Genomic DNA, 19,976 nt, shown 5'->3' with positions numbered 1-19,976 from the left:
GCATCCTTGAAGTGACTGGCTTGACTCCGAAGGAGCTGGGGGTGGTGACGGCTGACAGGGAGCTCTGCCGTGGGCTGGTCCATGAGGTCACAAAGAGTCGGAAATGACTGAACGAATGAACAACAACAAACTTATTAGCATTTCAATAGGAAGTGTGGGCCTGCTTTTAGCTGATCAGATAGGATTGTTGTTGTTGTGTGCGTTCGTTTCAGACTTAGGTTGACCCTGAGCAAGGGCTGGGTAAATGACCTTGGAGGGCCATATCCGGCCCTCGGGCCTTAGTTTGAGAACCCCTGCTCTAGTAGATAGGCCTCTTCTACATTGTCATATAATCCAGGTATCAAAATGGAAAATCCAGATTATCTGCTTTGAAATCTGGATTATATGGCAGTCAGTGTAGAAGGGCCCTAAGGCAAACCTATCACAGGGCTTTCTTGGCATGATTTGCTCCGAGGAGGGTTGCCTTCCACTGAGGCCCCATCTACACTGTCAAATAAAACCCAGATTATCTGATTTGATAATCTGGATTATATGGCAACGTAAGGGTCTGAGACAGTGTGACTTGCCCATGGTTAGACACTTGAATAGGGATTCAAGCCCCGGTCATAATCCGATACTCAAACACTATGCTGGCTTGCCTATCAGAAAACTGCTAGGAAGTCAGTTCATTTGCAAGTTGGTACTACAGAGAAGTAAAAGACAAATGAGTGGATTTTTTTTAGAGGAAATCATATCTGGACTCTAACTAGAAGCAAAGGTAACTAAACTGAGAGTGGGGAACTTTGGACATATAATGAGATAGCACAAATCACTGGGGAAGACAATACTGCTTAGTTTTAAAAAAATGATTGGACTGTGATATTTTGGAAATTCATTGCTAAATTGGCCTTAAGCCATCATGAAATAGCACCTTGCAAAACAAAACAAAATGAAACAAAAAAGGACAAAAGACAGAAACAGTATTTTTGAGTTTTTTTCCTTTGAAATTTAATATAAGTTAACAGAAATGCAACAAAAGGAGCCTATTCCAGGAAAAGCTATAAGGGCATTAACAGGAACAACTGGGGAAATGTACAGCAGTATTTGGGTATTCAAAAAAACACACTTCCTTATACAAACACTTCCTAAAAGTATAAACAGTGTACTGTTCAAAGGAGGGGGAGGGACAAAAATGTAAACGTGGAACAGGAGAAAATGAGGCAACTAACATGTCAAATGAACAGTTGGAGAGGTAGAAACAGATAAAAAGAGACTGGAACAAAGTTTTGGTTTCTTTCATATTTATTTTTCTGTTAAGAACGATTTAAGTCTTCCCAAAAGTTCAGCAAGGTTCATCCTTTATCTCAACTACTCTGACCATTGGCATCAGCAAGCTACTATTTGTAAATGGGGGCTAATATGGTTGTCACTTCAAGTTGAGCAATAATTCCTAGTCTCAAATCGGGGCTAAGGATGATATGAAAAACTCTCAGTCTCTGTCATTCTGAATCTTTTCCAATACTTCACATATGGGACGAGTTGAAATCCTGTTTTTGCAGAACTAAAATGATTGTTGTGGGCTTTTGGATGGTGACCCTATGGCACCAGGGTTTTTAGGCAAGTTTTTTTTCAGAGAGGGTTTGCCTTTGCCTTCTTCTGAGGCTGAGAGAGTGTGACTTAGCCAATATATCCCAGTGGGTTTTCATGGCTGAGCAGAAATTCAAATCCTGATCTCAAACATCATAGCCCAATGCTCAAACCATTACACATCTTGTTGGCTCTTGGTACAACCCAACATTTGCTTAGAATGATGTTCCATTGAGCTTATTCCATTGAGCTTTATTCTGAGATGTATATAGGAGTGCATCTTTACCATCTAATCCAGTGGGTCTCAACCTGTGGGTCTCCAAATGTTTTGGTCTTTAACTCCCAGAAATCCTAACAGCTGGTAAACTGGCTGGATTTCTGGGAGTTGTAGGCCAAAACACTTGGGGGCCCACAGGTTGAGAACTGCTGATCTGATGCAAATGAAGGGATCTGGTAGCTCTTTATATCTCTAGAAATCTCTATGTCCTCCTTTCTCAACTATGTGGTAAACTTCCAGTAGACGTTGACCATTGAGGACTTAGAAATTCCAAGATAATATATTAATGAACTCCACAAAAATTAATCCGTCAAGTGTCGTGGGCTGGTTATGATAGCTGATTTTTTAATTAGCAAGGGTCTCAGAGCTTTGTATTGTCCAGATTCAGATATAGTGCCCTCTGGACTAGTAAAGGTAAAGGTTTCCTCTTGCCATTAAGTCTAGTTGAGTCTGGGTGATGGTGCTCATCTCCATTTCTAAGCTGAAGAGACGGTGTTCTCCATAGACATCAACTAGGTCACATGGCCAGCATTATCGTATGGAATGCTGTTACCTTCCCGGAGAAGCGGTACCTATTGATCTACTCACATTTGCATCTTTTTGAACTGCTAGGTTGGCAGAAGCTGGGGCTAACTATGGGAGCTCACCTCACCAACCTTCTGATCATCAAGTTCTGCAATTATATTCTTATAAATAAATATTGGTAATAGAAGAATTCTAAGGGAAGATTGTAGAAAATAAATAAATAAATTTGAAACAAAAAACTTTGAGCCATGTTTTATTCTCGCCAAAGTTTGGCCAGGAACAACTAAAGAGGGCTCCTCTAACAAAGGGCAGGGAAACAATCTACCAAACAAATCTTCACTACAGAAATAAAATGATTTTTTTTTTTAAAAAACCTCTAAAATAAATCACTTTCTTCTAAAATGTGGCACCAGTTAAGAGAACAACACTTCCAAGACACTTTTTCTAGCACAGACAAAAAATAGACACTGAAGAATTTACTTTTTAAATAAACATGCCAGTAAAAAAAAAAAAGAGAAGATGCAGGGAGGTGGGTGGGAAGACCTCAAGAATGTCACTAGAAAGAAAGAAAGCAACGTAGTCAAAAGAAGATGACAGTAGAGCCAGGATTGGGCTTTCTTGCACCATATATACATTTTAAAAAGAATTATAAGCAATGACAGATTTAGAAAAACTAATGGGGTTTACTTAGACACAGAGGTATCCAAAGGAAGTGCCCCAGTCGTAGCAGAAAGCCACTGAATGATGGTTCAGTCCATAGTTTTTTGTTTGTCTTGTGTCTGTATTCTTTAGTGCTTAAATATGCCACCAAAGAAAAAGGAAGGTTTTTGTTTTTTTTAAATGCAATAACAGTATTTCTAGCCCTTTCAATTGTTCAGACAGAGACACAGGAGGCAAGAGTCATGTGTGTGCTCTCATCAAGAAGAACAGATACAAAACAGAGATGTTTAGGTTTTTTTTTCCAGGACGTAAGTGATGGAAAAATAACAGTTGTGGGAATTTTAAGGAGCTCAGAATACTGAAGAAAATGATAAAGGAATGGAAAGGAGGAAAAGGAATGTTTAGCGATAACCCACTGACCATGCAATCTGGAAGATTCTGAGAGTTGGAAGTCCAAAAAAGTAACATGTAAACATTGATTAAACATGGCCTCAGCTTGGATTTCAACAAAGCTTAGCCAAGGTGCTCCCAGCATTAGTCCTGGAGAAGTTTCTTCCTGATCTGGAGCAGATGCCATTAGTAAGGAATAAAAAATAGAAAAAGTGGATAAGATCCCGTTTTTAATCTGAGTTGCTTCAACAAAACATCCAGGCTGAACCAAAAATGGTTTAATGCACGAATGGGCAAAGCATGGGTCTGCTGTAGATGTTGAGTAGCACTTCCTAGCATCCTTCACCATGTACTGGCTTGAGCTGTTGGGAGATGCAGTCTTAACGACATCTAAAGCAGTGTCATGCTATCTTATGTAGGGGGTTGGCATTTCACCCATAATGTGACAGAAACCATTCTACAAAATCATAGTACTGCCATGATTATATCCTATGAGATGCTATGAGGGTGTCCCAAAAATGTATACACCAGTGGTTCTCAACCTGTTGGCCCCCAGATGTTTTGGCCTTCAACTCCCAGAAATCCTAACAGCTGGCAAACTGGCTGGGATTTCTGAGAGTTGTAGGCCAAAACGCCTGGGCACCCACAGGTTGAGAACAACTAGTATACACACTTTAAAATCTGATAGCTCAAGTTATGTTTTCCCCCCAGGTTAAACCCATTGAAATTAATAATAGAAGTCAGACTAAGCTTTGAACAATGGAAATTGAAAATGTAGTTGAAGTGCAAGGACAGTTTAGGAGTGAGTTTCAAAGAGATGCACCAATGCGACTTATTAGTCAAATTAGAGATAAGTTTGATTGCGATGGAACTGTTCAGAATGGCACACTTTCGAACCAAGATAGTGTGGAGTGACGAGGCTACATTTAAATTAAACATTAGTCACAGTAGCTTCAAAAAAGAATGGCCCAATTAATCCTTTTGTTGGTAAGTCACATCACACTGGAACTCCTGTTAAATTAACCTGATGTTCCTCCGTAACATGCGGGTTATCAAGTACCCAGTAGGTGCAACTGTCATGGTTAATTGAACCATTTAATTTGAATGTAGCCTCATCACTCCACACAATCTTTGTTGGAAAGTGTGCCATTCTGAACAATTCCATCTTATTCAAACTTATCTCTAATTTGACTAATGGTAAGTCATGGCGGTGGATCTCTTTGAAACTTCCTCCTAAATTGTCTTTGCACTTCAACTATGTTTTAAATTTCCTTTCAAAGCTTATTCTGACTTCTATTATTAATTCCAATGGGTTGCTGTAACCTGGAAAAAATAAACATCAGTTGAGCTATCAGCTTTTAAAGTGTGTATATGTTGTTGGTTTTTTGGGACATCCTGTAGTTTGGTGAGGCAATGGAACTCTCTGGTTGAGAATTTTAAATACTACTCCCTAATCTGTAAATCCCTGTTGAATCCTATTTATTATTTATTTCAGATATTTGTCTCCTACCCTTCTCAACCCTCGGGGGGGGGGGGGAGCACTCAGGGCAATCCTAGTGCTGTAGTTGAGTATTGTGAACACCACCTAACACCTCTTCTCACTCATTGGCCATTATCTGATTCCTAACACAGATATCTTTTCTTGCCTAATAGTTGGGCTGGACTTATGGGGAAAGGGAAAGGGAAACAGAGCTGTAGAACAGATACCCAGAAATGGAGAAAAAAGACACTATCATTATGGTATATAAGGAGTGGCTTGGACAAAACTTCTACAGAATTTACAACAGTAGACAGCAGCAGAAATGTAAATATGAGCCAAAAGAGCAATAAGAAGAAATCCTTGGTGGTAATCATAAAAATACATGTGAGCAATGTAGCAAACACATCCTACTCATATCTATGTGGAAGTAATTCCCCAGGGTAATTTTTATCAAGTTCCACAAGTGATTGATAAGAGATACAACTGAGAAATAATCACTATCTTAAAACATAAATAGATCTCACCACAGCTGAAAAGAGCCATAGTCCCTGCTCTGTCTTCTGCCCATGTGCAGACAGGCAGCTTCAAGGATCTTTCAATTGGATTGGGACTGTAATTTCTCCAAACAGATAGTTTCAACTGAGGGCTGTCCTTGTGAAGTAGGACACAAGGCCATTCTTGGTGTCACCCCGTCCATATAAAAAAGGTGATGGGACTGGCAACTAAGTCTCAGAACCACAGTAGTGGTCAAACAGTTTACTTCACCGCATCAGATGGACACTGAAGAGGTTGCAGGACACATTGTTGTATCTTCCCATGGAAGAAAATGACCAGGAACAACAAGAGGAAATGTGTGGGGGCCTGCTATCTTCTTAAACCAAAAGCATTCTTCTCACTCTTTATAGTAGCCCCAGATATTGTGTTGGTGAAATCAAAACTGAATTTTGACTTAGTTGCATGTGTGTCCTTAAGCCTGAAGATGACCAGAAAACAGTAGGAGTACCAGAAGAAAACTGAGATGTCTCCCCTTCCCCATAAATCTATATACACCACAGCACAAATATTTTAAAATTACTAACCCTTAAAAAAACACTATTGGTTTTTAATATCAGTTTGCTACAACATCTGGCTCTGCGCTATTTGACATTTCTTATTATTTACCCTTTGCACGCTCAAAATGTATATAGATTCACCCTCTTCTTAAATATACACGATCATTTTATATTTTTAAAGAAAAGTAAATAAATCTCCTTTCTACTTTAGCTAACTTTACAAAGGTAAAATACATGCACAGGCAAATTTTGTGGGATAGAAAAAGTACATGGAATGGGATTGGAAGTCTAGCATAACAGGAGAGGAACTGTATGGTGGTGTATGGGATTGGTAAATTGGTGAAAAACAAATCCACATTCTTTCATGTTCCAGAGATTAGTTTCCACAAAGGTCAATCTAAATCAAAAATATTCAGTGAATTCCAATATAAGTTGACGCTAAAAAGAGTTTGGCATGCAAAGCAAGTCTGTCTTCAGAGTCACTGTATCAACACTTGTTGTTTTGTGCCTTTAAGTCATTTCTGACTTGTGGCAAATCTATCATGGGGTTTTCTGAGGTTGAGAGCGTATAAATCACCAAAGCCATCCAGTGGGTTTTCATGGCCAAATAAGGAATTGAACCCCGGTCTCCAGAGTTGTAGTCCAGTGCTCAAACCATTACACCACACTCTTTAACCAAAACACATTATAGGATGGAGGGGGATCTAGGCTAGTAGTTCTCAACCTGTGGGTCCCCAGGTGTTTTTGCCTACAACTCCCAGAAATCCCAGCCAGTTTACCAGCTGTTAGTATTTCTGGGAGTTGAAGGCCAAAACATCTGGGGACCCACAGGTTGAGAACCACTGCTCTAGGCTAATTACATATTCCTCATCCACTCCCTTTACTTCATGGGCCCTGGTGGTACCATTCACCTCACGATATTGGGTCTGGCCATCCTATAAATTTCCTTCCGTGCCTTGGAGAAACACAAATCCTAATATCTTAATATCCTGAATTATTAATTTCTAGAACAGTGGTTCTCAACCTGGTGTCCCCAGATGTTTTTGGCCTTCAACTCCCAGAAATCTTAACAGCTGGTAAATTGGCTGGGATTTCTGGGGGTTATAGGCCAAAAACATCTGGGGACCCCAGGTTGAGAACCACTGTTCTAGAAGAAAATTAGTAAGCATAGATTCTCTTGTGAGTTTTGGGGTCTTGTTGGTGATTGGCCATCACAGGACTGACCTTACTATTTCTCTGGCAGAGCATCATTTTTCATGGAGCACTCCCAAGTTTATAACTCTGTCTTAGAAATAGATGGAACAGACTAGATCATTCCTTCAAAGTTCAGAATAAATCCAGAGCCAATTCATCACTACATTGACACTGAAGCAACCAAATTCCCCTGCTAAGGTGGCTGACTTGTTCTGATCAATTGTTGGCCTAGCCTAGTTGACATTGCAAAAAATTAGGATTGCGTTTCTCCTAACCTTCTGGTTTTTCTGGGAGGATGAAAAATTGGGTCCCTTCCTTTTAAAATAAGCTGAATCCTTGCAATTCATCGAGCAAACTGACTGTTGTGGAGGTGCAGTTCACTTCATGGCAGAGGAATAATAATTTGGGGACCCTTTGAATACAACAACCAAAAGGTCTGATTGGCAACATGGAAATACGCAGTAGCCTTGCCTCTATACTTTAGACCAAGGAAACCAGAACCATCTTTTGAAAATATCTTTCCCCAGCAGCAACCATTCACAGCTCACAAAATATACTAGTTCAAAATACATAAAAATAAAGCATTAGCCTGCTATGGGCTGCCAAAGAATTTCACTCTTTTCTTAGAAGCCTGCTTAGTTTCTATGCACAAAGAAAAGATGGGATATTATCCCTCCTCCTTTCTTCTCACTCCATGTTTTGTGAAACACCATGTGCATTTTAGTACAGAAAGAACCCCTTATTTGTGGGAAGACATGTTCCTTGCTGGACTATGGTTACATAAAACTACAGATGTGACTAACACTATTATGTTATTTAAGGTCCTAGCATAACCTATCGTTGCATTGGAGAACATAACCAATTCCTAAACATTAGTCCATGCAATTGTATGGTAGCTTCCAGGGGAATTTGCTGGAGGAATGAGCAAATCCCTCAAGAGACCATTTTCCTCAAGGTACAAGTGAGTGGTTTCTGTGGCTACAGGAGTCTCAGTGTTTTACTTAAATGGCACTGAAGGATCCCTATATACCTTCTTTACTAGATGATCAGCAGGTGGAGTTATTGCTATAGAAACCTTTACAGAAATTTAAAAAAATCAGAAACCCGGAGGAAGAGTGAACAGTGAACAAATACTGAGATGAGCATGAAGCAAATGATCCAGCTACATGCTGTGTTCTGCGTCATAAGGAAAGTATAGTATTTCATAAAAGGAGTGTGGGGAAAAACACAACAGAGCTGGCACATTTCTGGGAAGCATGTCAGGAATAGTGTGCAGGTGTGACTTTTAGAACCAAGAAATAGATATGTGTGTCTTTGAGACGGAGAGAGAGAGAGAACCTTGGAAAACAGCTTTGTGTGTGTTCATCTGGCAGTGAAAGCTAAGCCCAAAAGTTCTGCTCTCTCTCTGCAGTGGCTTGTGCCACTATATTAACAGCTGCCATAGAGTGTGAGGTAGTCATTGCTGGTTCTAGAAACATTGCAGGTAGTCTTGTGGTGAAAGCAAAGATAGAAAGGAATGTAAGGTCTGGATACTTGGCCCCCATCAAACCTGTGTTGTGAGCAGTATTGGCCCAACAAGAAAACATTGGGCTGACTGGGAATCAGGAGAGTCTGGGGTTCGCGTAAGTGGAGATGACCAACAGCAAGGCTTGGGATCTGAAATCTGCAGTATTTTTTACTGCTTTCACTGTCAGCTATGGAGTTTACTCAGTAATGGGTTAGCTTTTGGGAAAAAGATAGGTTGCGGAAGAACATTCCTGTTGAAATACAGGAGACACTAGGGATTAAGTCTTTGACTAAGTTTATTTTGTTGTCTTCTATGACTGGCAATAATTCTCTGTATGAACTAGGAAGGCAGAAGCTTTGGAGAGTTTAAGGGAATCCAGGTAGCATGTTGCTGATAATCAGGATCTGCCACTGGATATACTTTGGACCAAGGTCCCACCCCAAAGCAATGCCTTTCAATGAATTATCTCAACTTAGCAAACATTCCCATAGGTGTAAACATTACTACTAATAATATTTAGCCCCATTTTATAGAGCACACCTGAGGCCATCAGTATGTGTGTATGTGTATGCATGTATGTGTGTGTGTGCTTATGTTTGTGTGAAGTTATCAAAGACTGACCCCAAGGCCGTAGGTTCCAGACCATAGTTCCTAACACAAGGTCATTCAGTTGAATTTTCCCCGCTCACAAACCTTTCATGGAAGTGTCCATGGTTTCCCTTTAATATCCCACAAAATCATGCAATGCTATTGCAACAACCAAATTTGAAAGAAGGCAAGGTATATTTTCACCCTCCATCCCTCCACTTTCTCCAGCGTTCCCTGTGGGAAGAACCTCCCCCTCTGGCAGTTCTTTTGGCAATAACAACACTGTGGTCCATTTACGAAGCAGTGCTTTTGGCAGTGAGTTAGCTGTGATCAGTGGAAATGCTGTCTTCCTGCTCCTTTTGACAGTAGAGGAGTCAAGGACGGAGATGCTCAGGAGGACCAGACATAGCAAGGCATTATGGGTATTTGGTAACCCCGCTGAGCCCTGCCTCATAAACACTGTATTCGCTAAACTTAATTCTTCATCAAAGGGCTTCTTATTGTCAATGACTGGGAAGAGAATTAGGAGAGAGGTCATCCACCCATCTGTGGGAGTAGAAAAAGAGTTCTTGGTTGTCTGGAGGTGTCTTGGAATGGAGAGAGGAAGCACCTTCCCTTTAGAATTGGAGACAGACAGCTTAGTTCCACCTGTATTTCCTGGGCTACCTAGGTGGGTTTAGTGGCAAGAAGGGGCGGTTGACAAGTAGGAGACTTGCCAGGAGGAGCAGGAAAGAAATATGGATTCCTTGGCCAAGTTGGGATGACAGGAATGCCAAGACTCTTTAGCTGCAGGTAAAAGAGGGACCGTGCCTCTCTAGTAAACCCAGCTAACAGGAACCCACTGTGGTTCACCACGCAGCTTCTCCAAGGCCTCCTGCAGTTGCTGGAATGTCCGCTCCATGTTGTCATTGATTAGGCAGAGGTCAAAGTAATGCCCGTAGCCTCGTTGGATTCGGCAGCTCTCATCGACAGTCCGCTTCAAGTCAGCATCCTGGTTCACATGTGAGGGATAAACAGAGTAAGTTGTAAGTCACTTAAAACACAGATTCAGCTCCATATTTCCCACATACAAACTTAGCAAGAATTAATTATAGGGATAGTTATGGCAGGTTTAACTCTGTCCCAGGTCACCCAATATATACTCCAACCCTTTAACAAACCACAGGGCCACCTCGGCTACCTGTGTCTCCCTAAAGATAAAACCATTTACCCCTGTTCTAGAAGCCTAGTCCTTCCTAACTGTCTTTCCTAACACCTGTAAATTTGCTTTTATTCTGTGTGAAAGGGGTTTTTATTCCTGTTTTAGTAAACCTAGTCCTTCCTCTATGTCTTTCCTAACACCTGTAAATTTGTTCTTTTTCTATGTGAAAGGGCCTTTTGACACATTGAGGCACACATAAAAAAACAAAAACAAAAAACAAAACAGAAACAATCCTTCTACTGTAGCCAGATTGTATGCTTCTGAATAAAGACTCAAGACCAGGGTCCTATTCACACAACACATTTATAGCACTATGATTGCACTTTAACTGCCATGGCAACATCCAATAGCATCCTTGGGTTTGTTGGTTAAGGAGGAGAATGTAGAACTCTCAGGTAGAGAGCTGTAGTGCCTCCACAAACTACAAGCTCCTACAATGTGACCATGGCAATTAAAGTGAAATCATAGTGTTCACTACATGGTTAGATCGAGTGTGTTTTTTATTAGAGGCAGAAGTAGGTGTTTTTTTACAAATGCAGTATACAAATATACAAAATGCAGTATTTTGAAGAAAATACATTTTGCAGAGCAAAGGTATTGTGCACAAAACAGACAGACAGAAGTCCTGAAAAAAATCAAACAAGAGGACTTTAATAAAAACTTTTACACTGGCATTGGGAGCAGACAAAATATTTGCAATAAATAAACTATTTCTGGGTGAAGGAGTATTGTGTCTTACTCACTGGGGCATTTTTTTCTCTGTGTTTTACTCATCTTTCAAAAGATTTTCATTTGGCTTAACTGTGCTTTTTTTCCTCCCACTCTTTCCCAAAGCTTTGTTGTCCACATAGAGAACTCACTGTGAGTTGCTTTGTAGCCACACCACTCTCCAGAGCAGCCTTGTTCATGGCTTTCAAAGTCTCGAAATCTGGTGCTTCAATGAATACCACGTAAGGAACAAACTCGGCTGTCCTCAAAACCTTCACCGCCTGTGCATAATTCAAGAGAAAGACAGAGAAATCCTGAATGCCATCACTGCTACATACTCATATCTTCAGTTAGGTAGTAGGTGCTATGTAGTTAAAGAGATATTAGGCAGAGATTGAAACCATGCAATCCAGGAACCACATGTAGCCCCTTAGAGAGGCCCAACATAGGCCTTGCATGACCAGTAACTGTCCAAAGACAACAGAATACTGGGAAAAATGCCCAGAAAGATTGGGGTTTTGAAACAAGCATTAACATACAAGTTGAAGATCCCTTGTCCAAAATGCTTGGGGCCAGAAGCATTTTTGAATACAATATTTTTAAAAAAACATCATTGCATCTTGTTAGTTTGCTACTTGTGTTGTGGATAAGAGAGAACCTGAGGATCTGTAAAATGATAGTAGCACAAGCATAATGCTCTGCGTGGATCCACAACTCCTGTCATTTCACAGATGTTTAACATCTCTATTTTTACTACCAGCTGCTTGTTTCTGCCTTTGAGGAGGCAGTCATGGTGCTTTTGGTCATTCATCCCCAGTCAAACAATGAGGAGTGCTGCAGCTACCATCTCAAAGGTGCAAAAGGTCAGCTGGTAGCAAAAAAGAGAGAGATTGGGTGTCTGAGAGATGACTTAGCACAACCACTACTCCAAGGTGGACAAGGGCAATGGCAAAAGGCTTTGGGTTTTGGATTTCATATTTCTAGATAAGAGAAAATCACATTCTGCTGTGTAGACCTCCTGGCACCAGAATGTGCCCCAAGATGCTGAAACTATGGGATAAGAGAACTGAATTGAGAATCCTGCACACCTCCTTTAAATCTTGAACCAACGTAAATTCAATGCTCCTTTGATACAGAAGCCATTAGCTGACACAGTTATGCCACACTGTGTAGTATACCACCATGCTGCTGAAAGACTCAACAAATATTTGCTGTTTGCCTTGGACTACTTTTGAGATGTAAAACAAATCATTCAGAGAGGGGGTTGCTGCCTTTGTTCTTTTTGTTCAAATAGATAGATAGATAGATAGATAGATAGATAGAGATATCTCAAGCACTGTTCCATTTCAGAGTAATGAGTGAAATAATGCTATTCAGATTCTAACATCACAACCAGGAATTGCACATGCATGATAATGAATGAAACTCTCCCATAACTTTCCTTCCAATGCAGGAATGGGAAAAGGGTGATCCCAGGCCTCCATGCGGCCCCCAAAACTATTTTGCAGTTCTCAAGGATAAAATAAATAAATAAAGAGGAAGTAAACAAGAAAAGTAAATTCTTGTTGTTTAAAAAGCCATTTTTGATAGGTCCTGGGGGAAAAGAAGGACTGTGGAGAGTATGCCCACACAGTCCCTTGGAGGATATAACAGAAGATGCATGGACCTCTGTATCAGGAGAAAGAACAATTATGTACCTGTGGGTTGACATCCAAAATGCACATCTTGCCCGACTCAACAACTTCATGGATGGAGTCAATTTTGGTCCCATAGAGGTTTCCCTCATATTCACCATGTTCCAGATAGCGGCCTGCTTTGATATCTGCCTCCATCTCACTCCTTGTTACAAAGCAGTAGCCGAACCCAGACTTTTCTTGCTCTTTGGGTCTCCGGGAGGTGTCTGCAAGAAGAACAACCCTTCAGAAATTTGGACTTGGTCTCTGTCTCCCTCTAGTGATGACTCAAGGTCAGAATGAGTTGGTAGCTTGCTGCTACAATTGACAAAGACAGAGGTAGCTGATGTCACTGACCTTAATAGGACAATGAATCTGCTCTAAGTTTTTAGGGAGTTCTCCAAGGTGCTGAATCTGTTCTGAGATGAAGTCAAGCACCTCTACACTTTAGTCTTCATTCCATGAGCAGACTGACCCTACCACCAACACTATACATGGAGTCATCAACAGTTGTGTCAGTAAAATCCTGTGTTTACCACTAGATTATCCTGGACCTAACTACAAACAATTGGTAATAAAGGCAGAGGCAGGAATGTGGATATGAGTGATACATAGAAAATTTGGTGTCAACCGATCCCTGCAAACAGAGAAGCCCTATTGATATTGGGATGCTTTTTGTGTGTATGTGTGTCAGGAGCGACTTGAGAAACTGCAAGTCACTTCTTGTGTAAGAGAATTGGCTGTCTGCATGGACGGTGCCCAGGGGACACCCAGATATTTTACCATCCTGTGGGAGGCTTCTCTCATGTCCCCGCATGAGAAGCTGGAGCTGACAGATGGTAGCTCACCTCACTTCCCAGATTCAAACTGCCAACCTTTCGGTCAGCAGTCCTGGCAGCACAACGGTTTAACAGGGGTGATCAAATCAAATCAGTCTGATGAAGACTATTGTTTCATCTCATTCCCATTGAAACCAAGAGAGCTTCATTCAACTGCAAATCTTTCATGCAGATCTCAGTGGGGGCAAAGTGTTTTTCAGATACAGCCCCACATATGCAAAGTCTTCAGGCAACTAGGGATGTTTGGTTGGGTTAAAGTGGAGTTCCTAAGTGTTCCCTCATCTATGCTCATGTATGCATTGCTGGATAACATGTCAAGTCTAACTTACACATGTGACTGGGCTATTGCATACCAACTGGGCAGAGCCAAAACATTGTTGCTGGCTGAGCTTACAGGAGTCAGTAACACCAAGGAATTTTTTCTTTCCTGTTAAGTCACTAACTGCTAGAGTACACAAAACCGGGGCAAATGGACAATTTTGTGCAACAACTTATGCAATTGCTTCCTAGATTTTCTTTACCAAAGAGTTTCTGTTCTTTTGCTGAAGAAGTATAAAGGCTTGGGAATTCAAATAGTGGAAAAGAATTGAGGAGAACTTGGAGTACAGCCATGTATTCCATATTGTCTCCCAAGACTGAGCGGATTGCTTCAGAACCTCAGTTCCTTTGAGACCTACACATCTGTAAAATCAATACATTTCCCATCAAAAACACCACCCAAAGCACAATCTCTCCCTCCTCCTCCACAGAAAAAAGTTCCTACAAAGGTTACCCTGAACAGAGATAGAAACAAGTCTTGTCAGATTTTTATTTTCACATGGTAAAAACCATTCTAAAACCCATGAGAATGGCCACAAAACATGACCCTTAACTCAGAATTCTGATGCCTTTAATATGTTTTGGAGGAGGGGATCATCACAAACAATGTACAAGATTTCAAAAATGACCAGAAATCAAAATCAGAGGCTATTTTTTTAAAGCAAAAAATCTTAAATGCTAAAAAGAAACTGCAAAATTCAACAAGAATGATACTGAAACAGATGAAAGGCCTTCTTTACATCCCAACTGCCACTGCCCTGGTCATGGATGTAAGAAGAAGAGGCCGTTTCTGCCACCCTTGATCCTCTCTTCCATTGCCATCTGTTTTCTGATGGGTCATGATTTATATTATAAGCCCAAGGGCAGGGATCTGTTTTTTCTTGTTCAATTTTTGTAAAGGAATGTATACAGGGAACAACAACAACAACAACAACAACAACACATCCCCAGTAGACTATGCTAAAATGGTCCACCATTGACAAGATCAGAGCTTTGAAACAACAGATTAAAGGTAACCATATTATTTATTATCTTTCTAAAAACCAATGAGAAAAGGGTCTGGGGTATATTTTTGATGTTTTTCCCCTGAGAAAATACATTATCAAAGTAACATTGACTCTAATATATTAATAACATTTTACAAGCCACTCATGAATAAAGATAAATGAGCAGATCCTGAAAAATAATTATGAATGAGTGTTTTGGAGTAATAATTTCAAATTGTTGGGAATAAAATATGAGACCTGAACAATGCTACTTTTGTATTGTCGAAGGCTTTCATGGATGGGATCACTGGGTTGTTGTAGGTTTTTTTCAGGCTATGTGGCCATGTTTTAGAGGCATTCTTTCCTGATGTTTCGCCTGCATCTATAGCAAGCATCCTCTGAGGATGCTTGCCATAGATGCAGGTGAAACATCAGGAGAAAATGCCTCTAAAAGATGGCCATATAGCCTGAAAAACCTACAACAACCCAATGCTACTTTTTTTGTCAGGAGTGACTTGAGAAACTGCAAGTCACTTCTAGTGTGAGAGAATTGGCCATCTGCAAGAACATTGCTCAAGGGATGCCCGGATGCTTTGATGTTTTACCATCCTTGTGGGAGGCTTCTCTCATGTTCCCACATGGGAAGCAGGAGTTGACAGACAGGAGCTCACCCTGCTCCCCAGATTCAAACCTCCAACCTTTCAGTCAGCAGTCCTGCCGGCACAAGGGTTTAACCCATTGCACCATCGGGAGCTCAAACAATGCTACTAAAAGTGTAGCAATGCTAGTTTCTGCACTATTGGCTGCTAGAGTTTCCTGGGAAAGTTTTTGGTTAGAAAATAGTAAGTTATTGTAAATGGACATAAATATGGTCTCACCCTGTTGGACTCCCACACCAAATAATTAAAAAGCGCACACACATGCGTATGCTATTCCCTTGTATACTTACATGGGATGGTGGTTCCATATTGAGACTGATCAGACATGATAAGCTTGTTCTTGAGACTGCGTCGGCCCACCCCTTGGGCACCAATAAGCACCAAAGTTTTCCTCCGAAATGGAGGCATGCGGGCCACCTCTTCATAAATGAGGAGCTCGTGGCGGTCAAACTCTGCAGTGAAGGGGAAATAATTCATCGCTACATGAATATGGAGGAATCATAGCCATCTTAGTACAAATCATGAATACTATTAACTCTAACCTTGGCAGAACCCACTTCTATGGTCAAGCTACAGCAGAAAAACCTAGAGACATGTTATCTCAGATGTAGAAAAAATAGCATTTTCAGTACTCATTTTTTCCTACTTTTCTGGAGGTTTGGCACCCTTAACCCCTACAAGAGGAAGAGCCTATTATAATCTGAAATGACTTGAAGGAACACAATAAACTTTCCCTAGGCCTCTTCTGTCAGTTGTATTTTCTTCTGCCATTGCCTAGAGAAACAAAACTCCCTAAGGAGACCTCTTGCCTGCATTTTTGGTGGTCAAGTACATCATCTTTTTCTTCTTCTTCCCACTGAGGCTTCCACACAAGGCACCTACCAAGTGAAGAAAGGACAAATGGTATCAAATTAGGAAAGAAGGAGGAAGCTATCCCACATGTAAGAGGCTACTTGACAAAGAGGAAAGGAATAGTAAGAAGAATTCAGCTGTCACTTATTCCCAGAAGAAGGTGACTATTTGATCCACTGAAGTACATCCTCTCTCTCTCTCTCTCTCTCTCTCTCTCTCTCTCTCTCTCTATATATATATATATATATATATAAATGTCTGTTTGTTCAAAACCTTACATCTCCCAAAATACTTCACCAATTGCTTTGAAATTTTGACACAATGTAGCATTCAAATATGCACATGTTTCTTATGTTTTTATAGGAGATCGGAGTACATTGGGGTGCAGTACAGTCCAAGGAACTTCAGTCAGGCAGTTCAGAATGAAGTATACAGGATGCATATATCTATGGCTACCTGTATATTTGTATTTTATTTTAAGAGAACTAGATGTATGTTGTGTTTCATCTCTGCTATTAAGAGTAAAGATTTTTCTGTTCATTTTTACTCTTGTGCATGGGACGTGGCTAAGATCCACTTGCTGCGCAACATACTTTACCTGATGATGGCATAACTTCAATATCACGCCTCACAAATGCCTTGCGTTTCTCTTCCAGCAACTGACTTGGGATCAGTCCGGCACTACCTCCCTCAACATGGCAGGCCTACAAAGACAAAATCTGAGCTCAAGGCAGGCTAGGGTCATGAAGATGGCATTTTCTCTATACAGTCCAAGGAACTTCAGTCAGGCAGTTCAGCATGAAGTATACATAACTTTCCTGTGGAAACAGCTTCCCTGGCTGGCAGTTCATTTTTGGTCACAATTCAAAATGCTAGTCACAGCCTATAAAGCTCTTCATGGAAATGTGAAGGAACATATTCTCCCATGTGAGTTTGCCCACATTTGAAGATCTTCTCTTTGCCCCAGTACCTTCACAGGTACATATGGCTGGAACAGGGAGAAAGGTCTTGTTGATGACTGCTCCCCAGTTCTGGAAATGACTTTCTAGAACAGTTCTTTTTCCATAGGCAGGTTAAGAATTTTTGTAGGCTTTTGACCTTTTGTGTTAGGAGCGACTTGAGAAACTGCAAATCGCTTCTGGTGTGAAAGAATTGGCTGTCTGCAAGAATGTTGCCCAGGGGACATCTGGATGTTTGATGTTTTACCATTCCATGGGAGGCTTTTCTCATGTCCCCATATGGAGAGCTAGAGCTGAGATGGGAGCTCACCCCGCTCCCCGGATTTGAACCACCAACCTGTTGGTCAGCAGTCCTACCAGCACAAAAGCTTAACCCATTGCTCCACCAAAGACTTCTAGGAAAAAGGGGCTAGTCACATGTCCTGCACCTGCTTAGTTTTTCAAGCAGGTGCAGGGAGAAAGTGAAGACAGGGAAGGGAGGGGAGAGAACTCCACTTACAGAAGACTACTGTAAAAAGCATACTTCCCAGATGCTTCCCTGGTTGTGAGCACACTTTCCACTCTTTTAGCAAAATAGCAAGGCAAGGAGATGAAAAATCTCCACCCCTGCAAACTTCTTTTCATTCTCTTTGGGCTGGACAAAGGTGGCTAACAGAATCGCTCCAGTATCACATTCATGACCCATCTCCGGGATGCCTGCCCTGCCCCACCATTGGTCAGGTGGAAGGTGAACATGAAAGCAACTGAAAATCTGCTTTTTACAGGGGCGCTATATAAACAAAGTCCTCCTTCCTTCACCCTCTTCTCTTTCCTCCATCAGGGCTCTTTGAGGAAAAACTCAATGGGCACTTGATATGTGAATAGCCCCCTTTCCCCAAAGGCAGAAGCAGATTTAGCAGCAAAAAGTTTGAGGTTTATCATTTCTGGATAAAGAAAACTCAATCTACATCATCTAATCTGGGTAATAATAACAACAAAAACTCTCAACCATTATTTTACTAATTCAGTATGCTAAGATGTCCATTTTTATTTTGATGACACCTCTTTCTAAAAAGAAGATGTATTTCTCCAATTATTAACCATTGTTTTGCTCTGACTTCCAATTGTGTGTACTGTATTTTTTTTAAAAAATGACTGCAAGTGGCTCGCCCAAAATTTCATCTAAATTGCCTAAGCTTTCTACTGAAGTGTGATCCTGTTTAGGACTTCATTACTTGATACATACCTGCCACCAGTTGGGATCATCCTGGTTGACAATCTGAAGGAGGTCTCCGGCCACAAACTTGAGCCCAGCCTCCTTACATGGGATGAGGTTGTCAGTGGCAGGGTCATAGTCGAAGTGGGCCTTCACAAAGACCTAGAAGGAAACAAAGCAGCATAAGAAAAACTGTGGAGGGGGATCTGGAATGCTGGAGAATCAAACAACCTGGCCAAAAGATGCCATGAACACAAACCAGCCAAAAGTGAAATGATGAGGAGCTGAAGGCTACTGCAGACATGGCATCACAAACCAAAAATCAAGAAGTTGTATTTAATAGATACACTTAAACCCTGTCTTTCATTATGTCTTATCCGCACAACAATCCTGTGAGGTAGGTCAGACTGGAAGAGAGGGAAGGAGGTAGATGGAGAGAGAGGATGAGGATGAATAGCCAAAGGACATCTAGTGAGTTAAGGAGCCCCTGGCGATGCAATGGATTAATAATAACAACAACAACAACAACAACAACAACAACAACACTTTATTTGTATCCTGCTACCATCTCCCCAAGGGAGTCGGAGCGGCTTACACGAGGCTGAGCCCAAATACAACAATACAAGCAATAATAGCAACAATACAAGCAATTAAAATAAAAACATAGACAATAAAAATGCAACAATTAACAATAAGACAACACACAATTAAAACTGTGGGTAGGCCAATGTAAAGTTAAATTGGAAGTAATGCCAGGGCATGGGTGAAAAGGTGAAAGTGGCGTTTGTGGAAAACAAACTCTTGTGCTGGAAGAACTGCAGACTGACAGGACAACAATTTGAATCCAGGGAGAGCAGGTTGAGCTCCCTCTGTCAGCTCCAGCTCCTCATGCAGGGACATGAGAGAAGCCTCCCACAAGGATGGTAAAATATCAAACATCTGGGCATCCCTTGAGCAACGTCCTTGCAGACGGCCAATTCTCTCATACCAGAAGCGACTTGAAGTTTCTCAAGTCGCTCCTGACATGGAAAAAAAATCTAGTGAGTTCCATGACACAATAGAGATGAGAAGCTGTTCTCACACATTCTAATCCAACCATCTAATCCAAATGTGAGTAACCCTCTCCCCACTCTCTGCAAATTAACAAGCCAAAACACATTTTATTGAAAACACTGTCAACCACAGCAGGGTTGATTAAGTCTTCTATGAGAGCCAGCATGCTTTCTCCTAGCCAAAACAAACAGGCAAACAAACAAAACTGTGTTTGTACTGGCCAGGCTGACTGGGGGATTCTTGGAATTGTAGTCTGAAATAAAAAAAACCAAAAACTTTGCCAAGATCTGCAAC

The 19,976-nt window shown here is 41.0% G+C and overlaps 1 protein-coding gene across 6 annotated transcripts in view; it reads right to left on the bottom strand.

Moving 5' to 3' along the window:
- Positions 1-962: 962 nt before the first annotated feature.
- The window catches only part of MPP2 (MAGUK p55 scaffold protein 2), an 82,395-nt gene continuing 63,381 nt past the window's right edge, over positions 963-19,976 (bottom strand). For 5 of the 6 annotated variants that reach the window (XM_060780813.2, XM_060780809.2, XM_060780810.2 and 2 more), the window contains 7 exons: positions 18,660-18,791; positions 17,074-17,179; positions 16,433-16,501; positions 15,914-16,075; positions 12,846-13,048; positions 11,301-11,429; positions 963-10,230 (listed from right to left, as the gene is read on the bottom strand). In XM_060780813.2, coding sequence (XP_060636796.1) covers positions 10,054-10,230; positions 11,301-11,429; positions 12,846-13,048; positions 15,914-16,075; positions 16,433-16,501; positions 17,074-17,179; positions 18,660-18,791 — 978 coding nt within the window. In that variant the 3' untranslated portion in view covers positions 963-10,053. The remainder of the gene's footprint in view (positions 10,231-11,300; positions 11,430-12,845; positions 13,049-15,913; positions 16,076-16,432; positions 16,502-17,073; positions 17,180-18,659; positions 18,792-19,976) is intronic. The other variant, XR_010910158.1, reaches the window with a different exon arrangement.

Source organism: Anolis sagrei, chromosome 6 (assembly GCF_037176765.1).
Source record: "Anolis sagrei isolate rAnoSag1 chromosome 6, rAnoSag1.mat, whole genome shotgun sequence".
Taxonomy (NCBI): domain Eukaryota; kingdom Metazoa; phylum Chordata; class Lepidosauria; order Squamata; family Dactyloidae; genus Anolis; species Anolis sagrei.
Note: the sequence above shows the minus strand (reverse complement) of the source record. Positions and strands in the feature narration are given on the sequence as shown.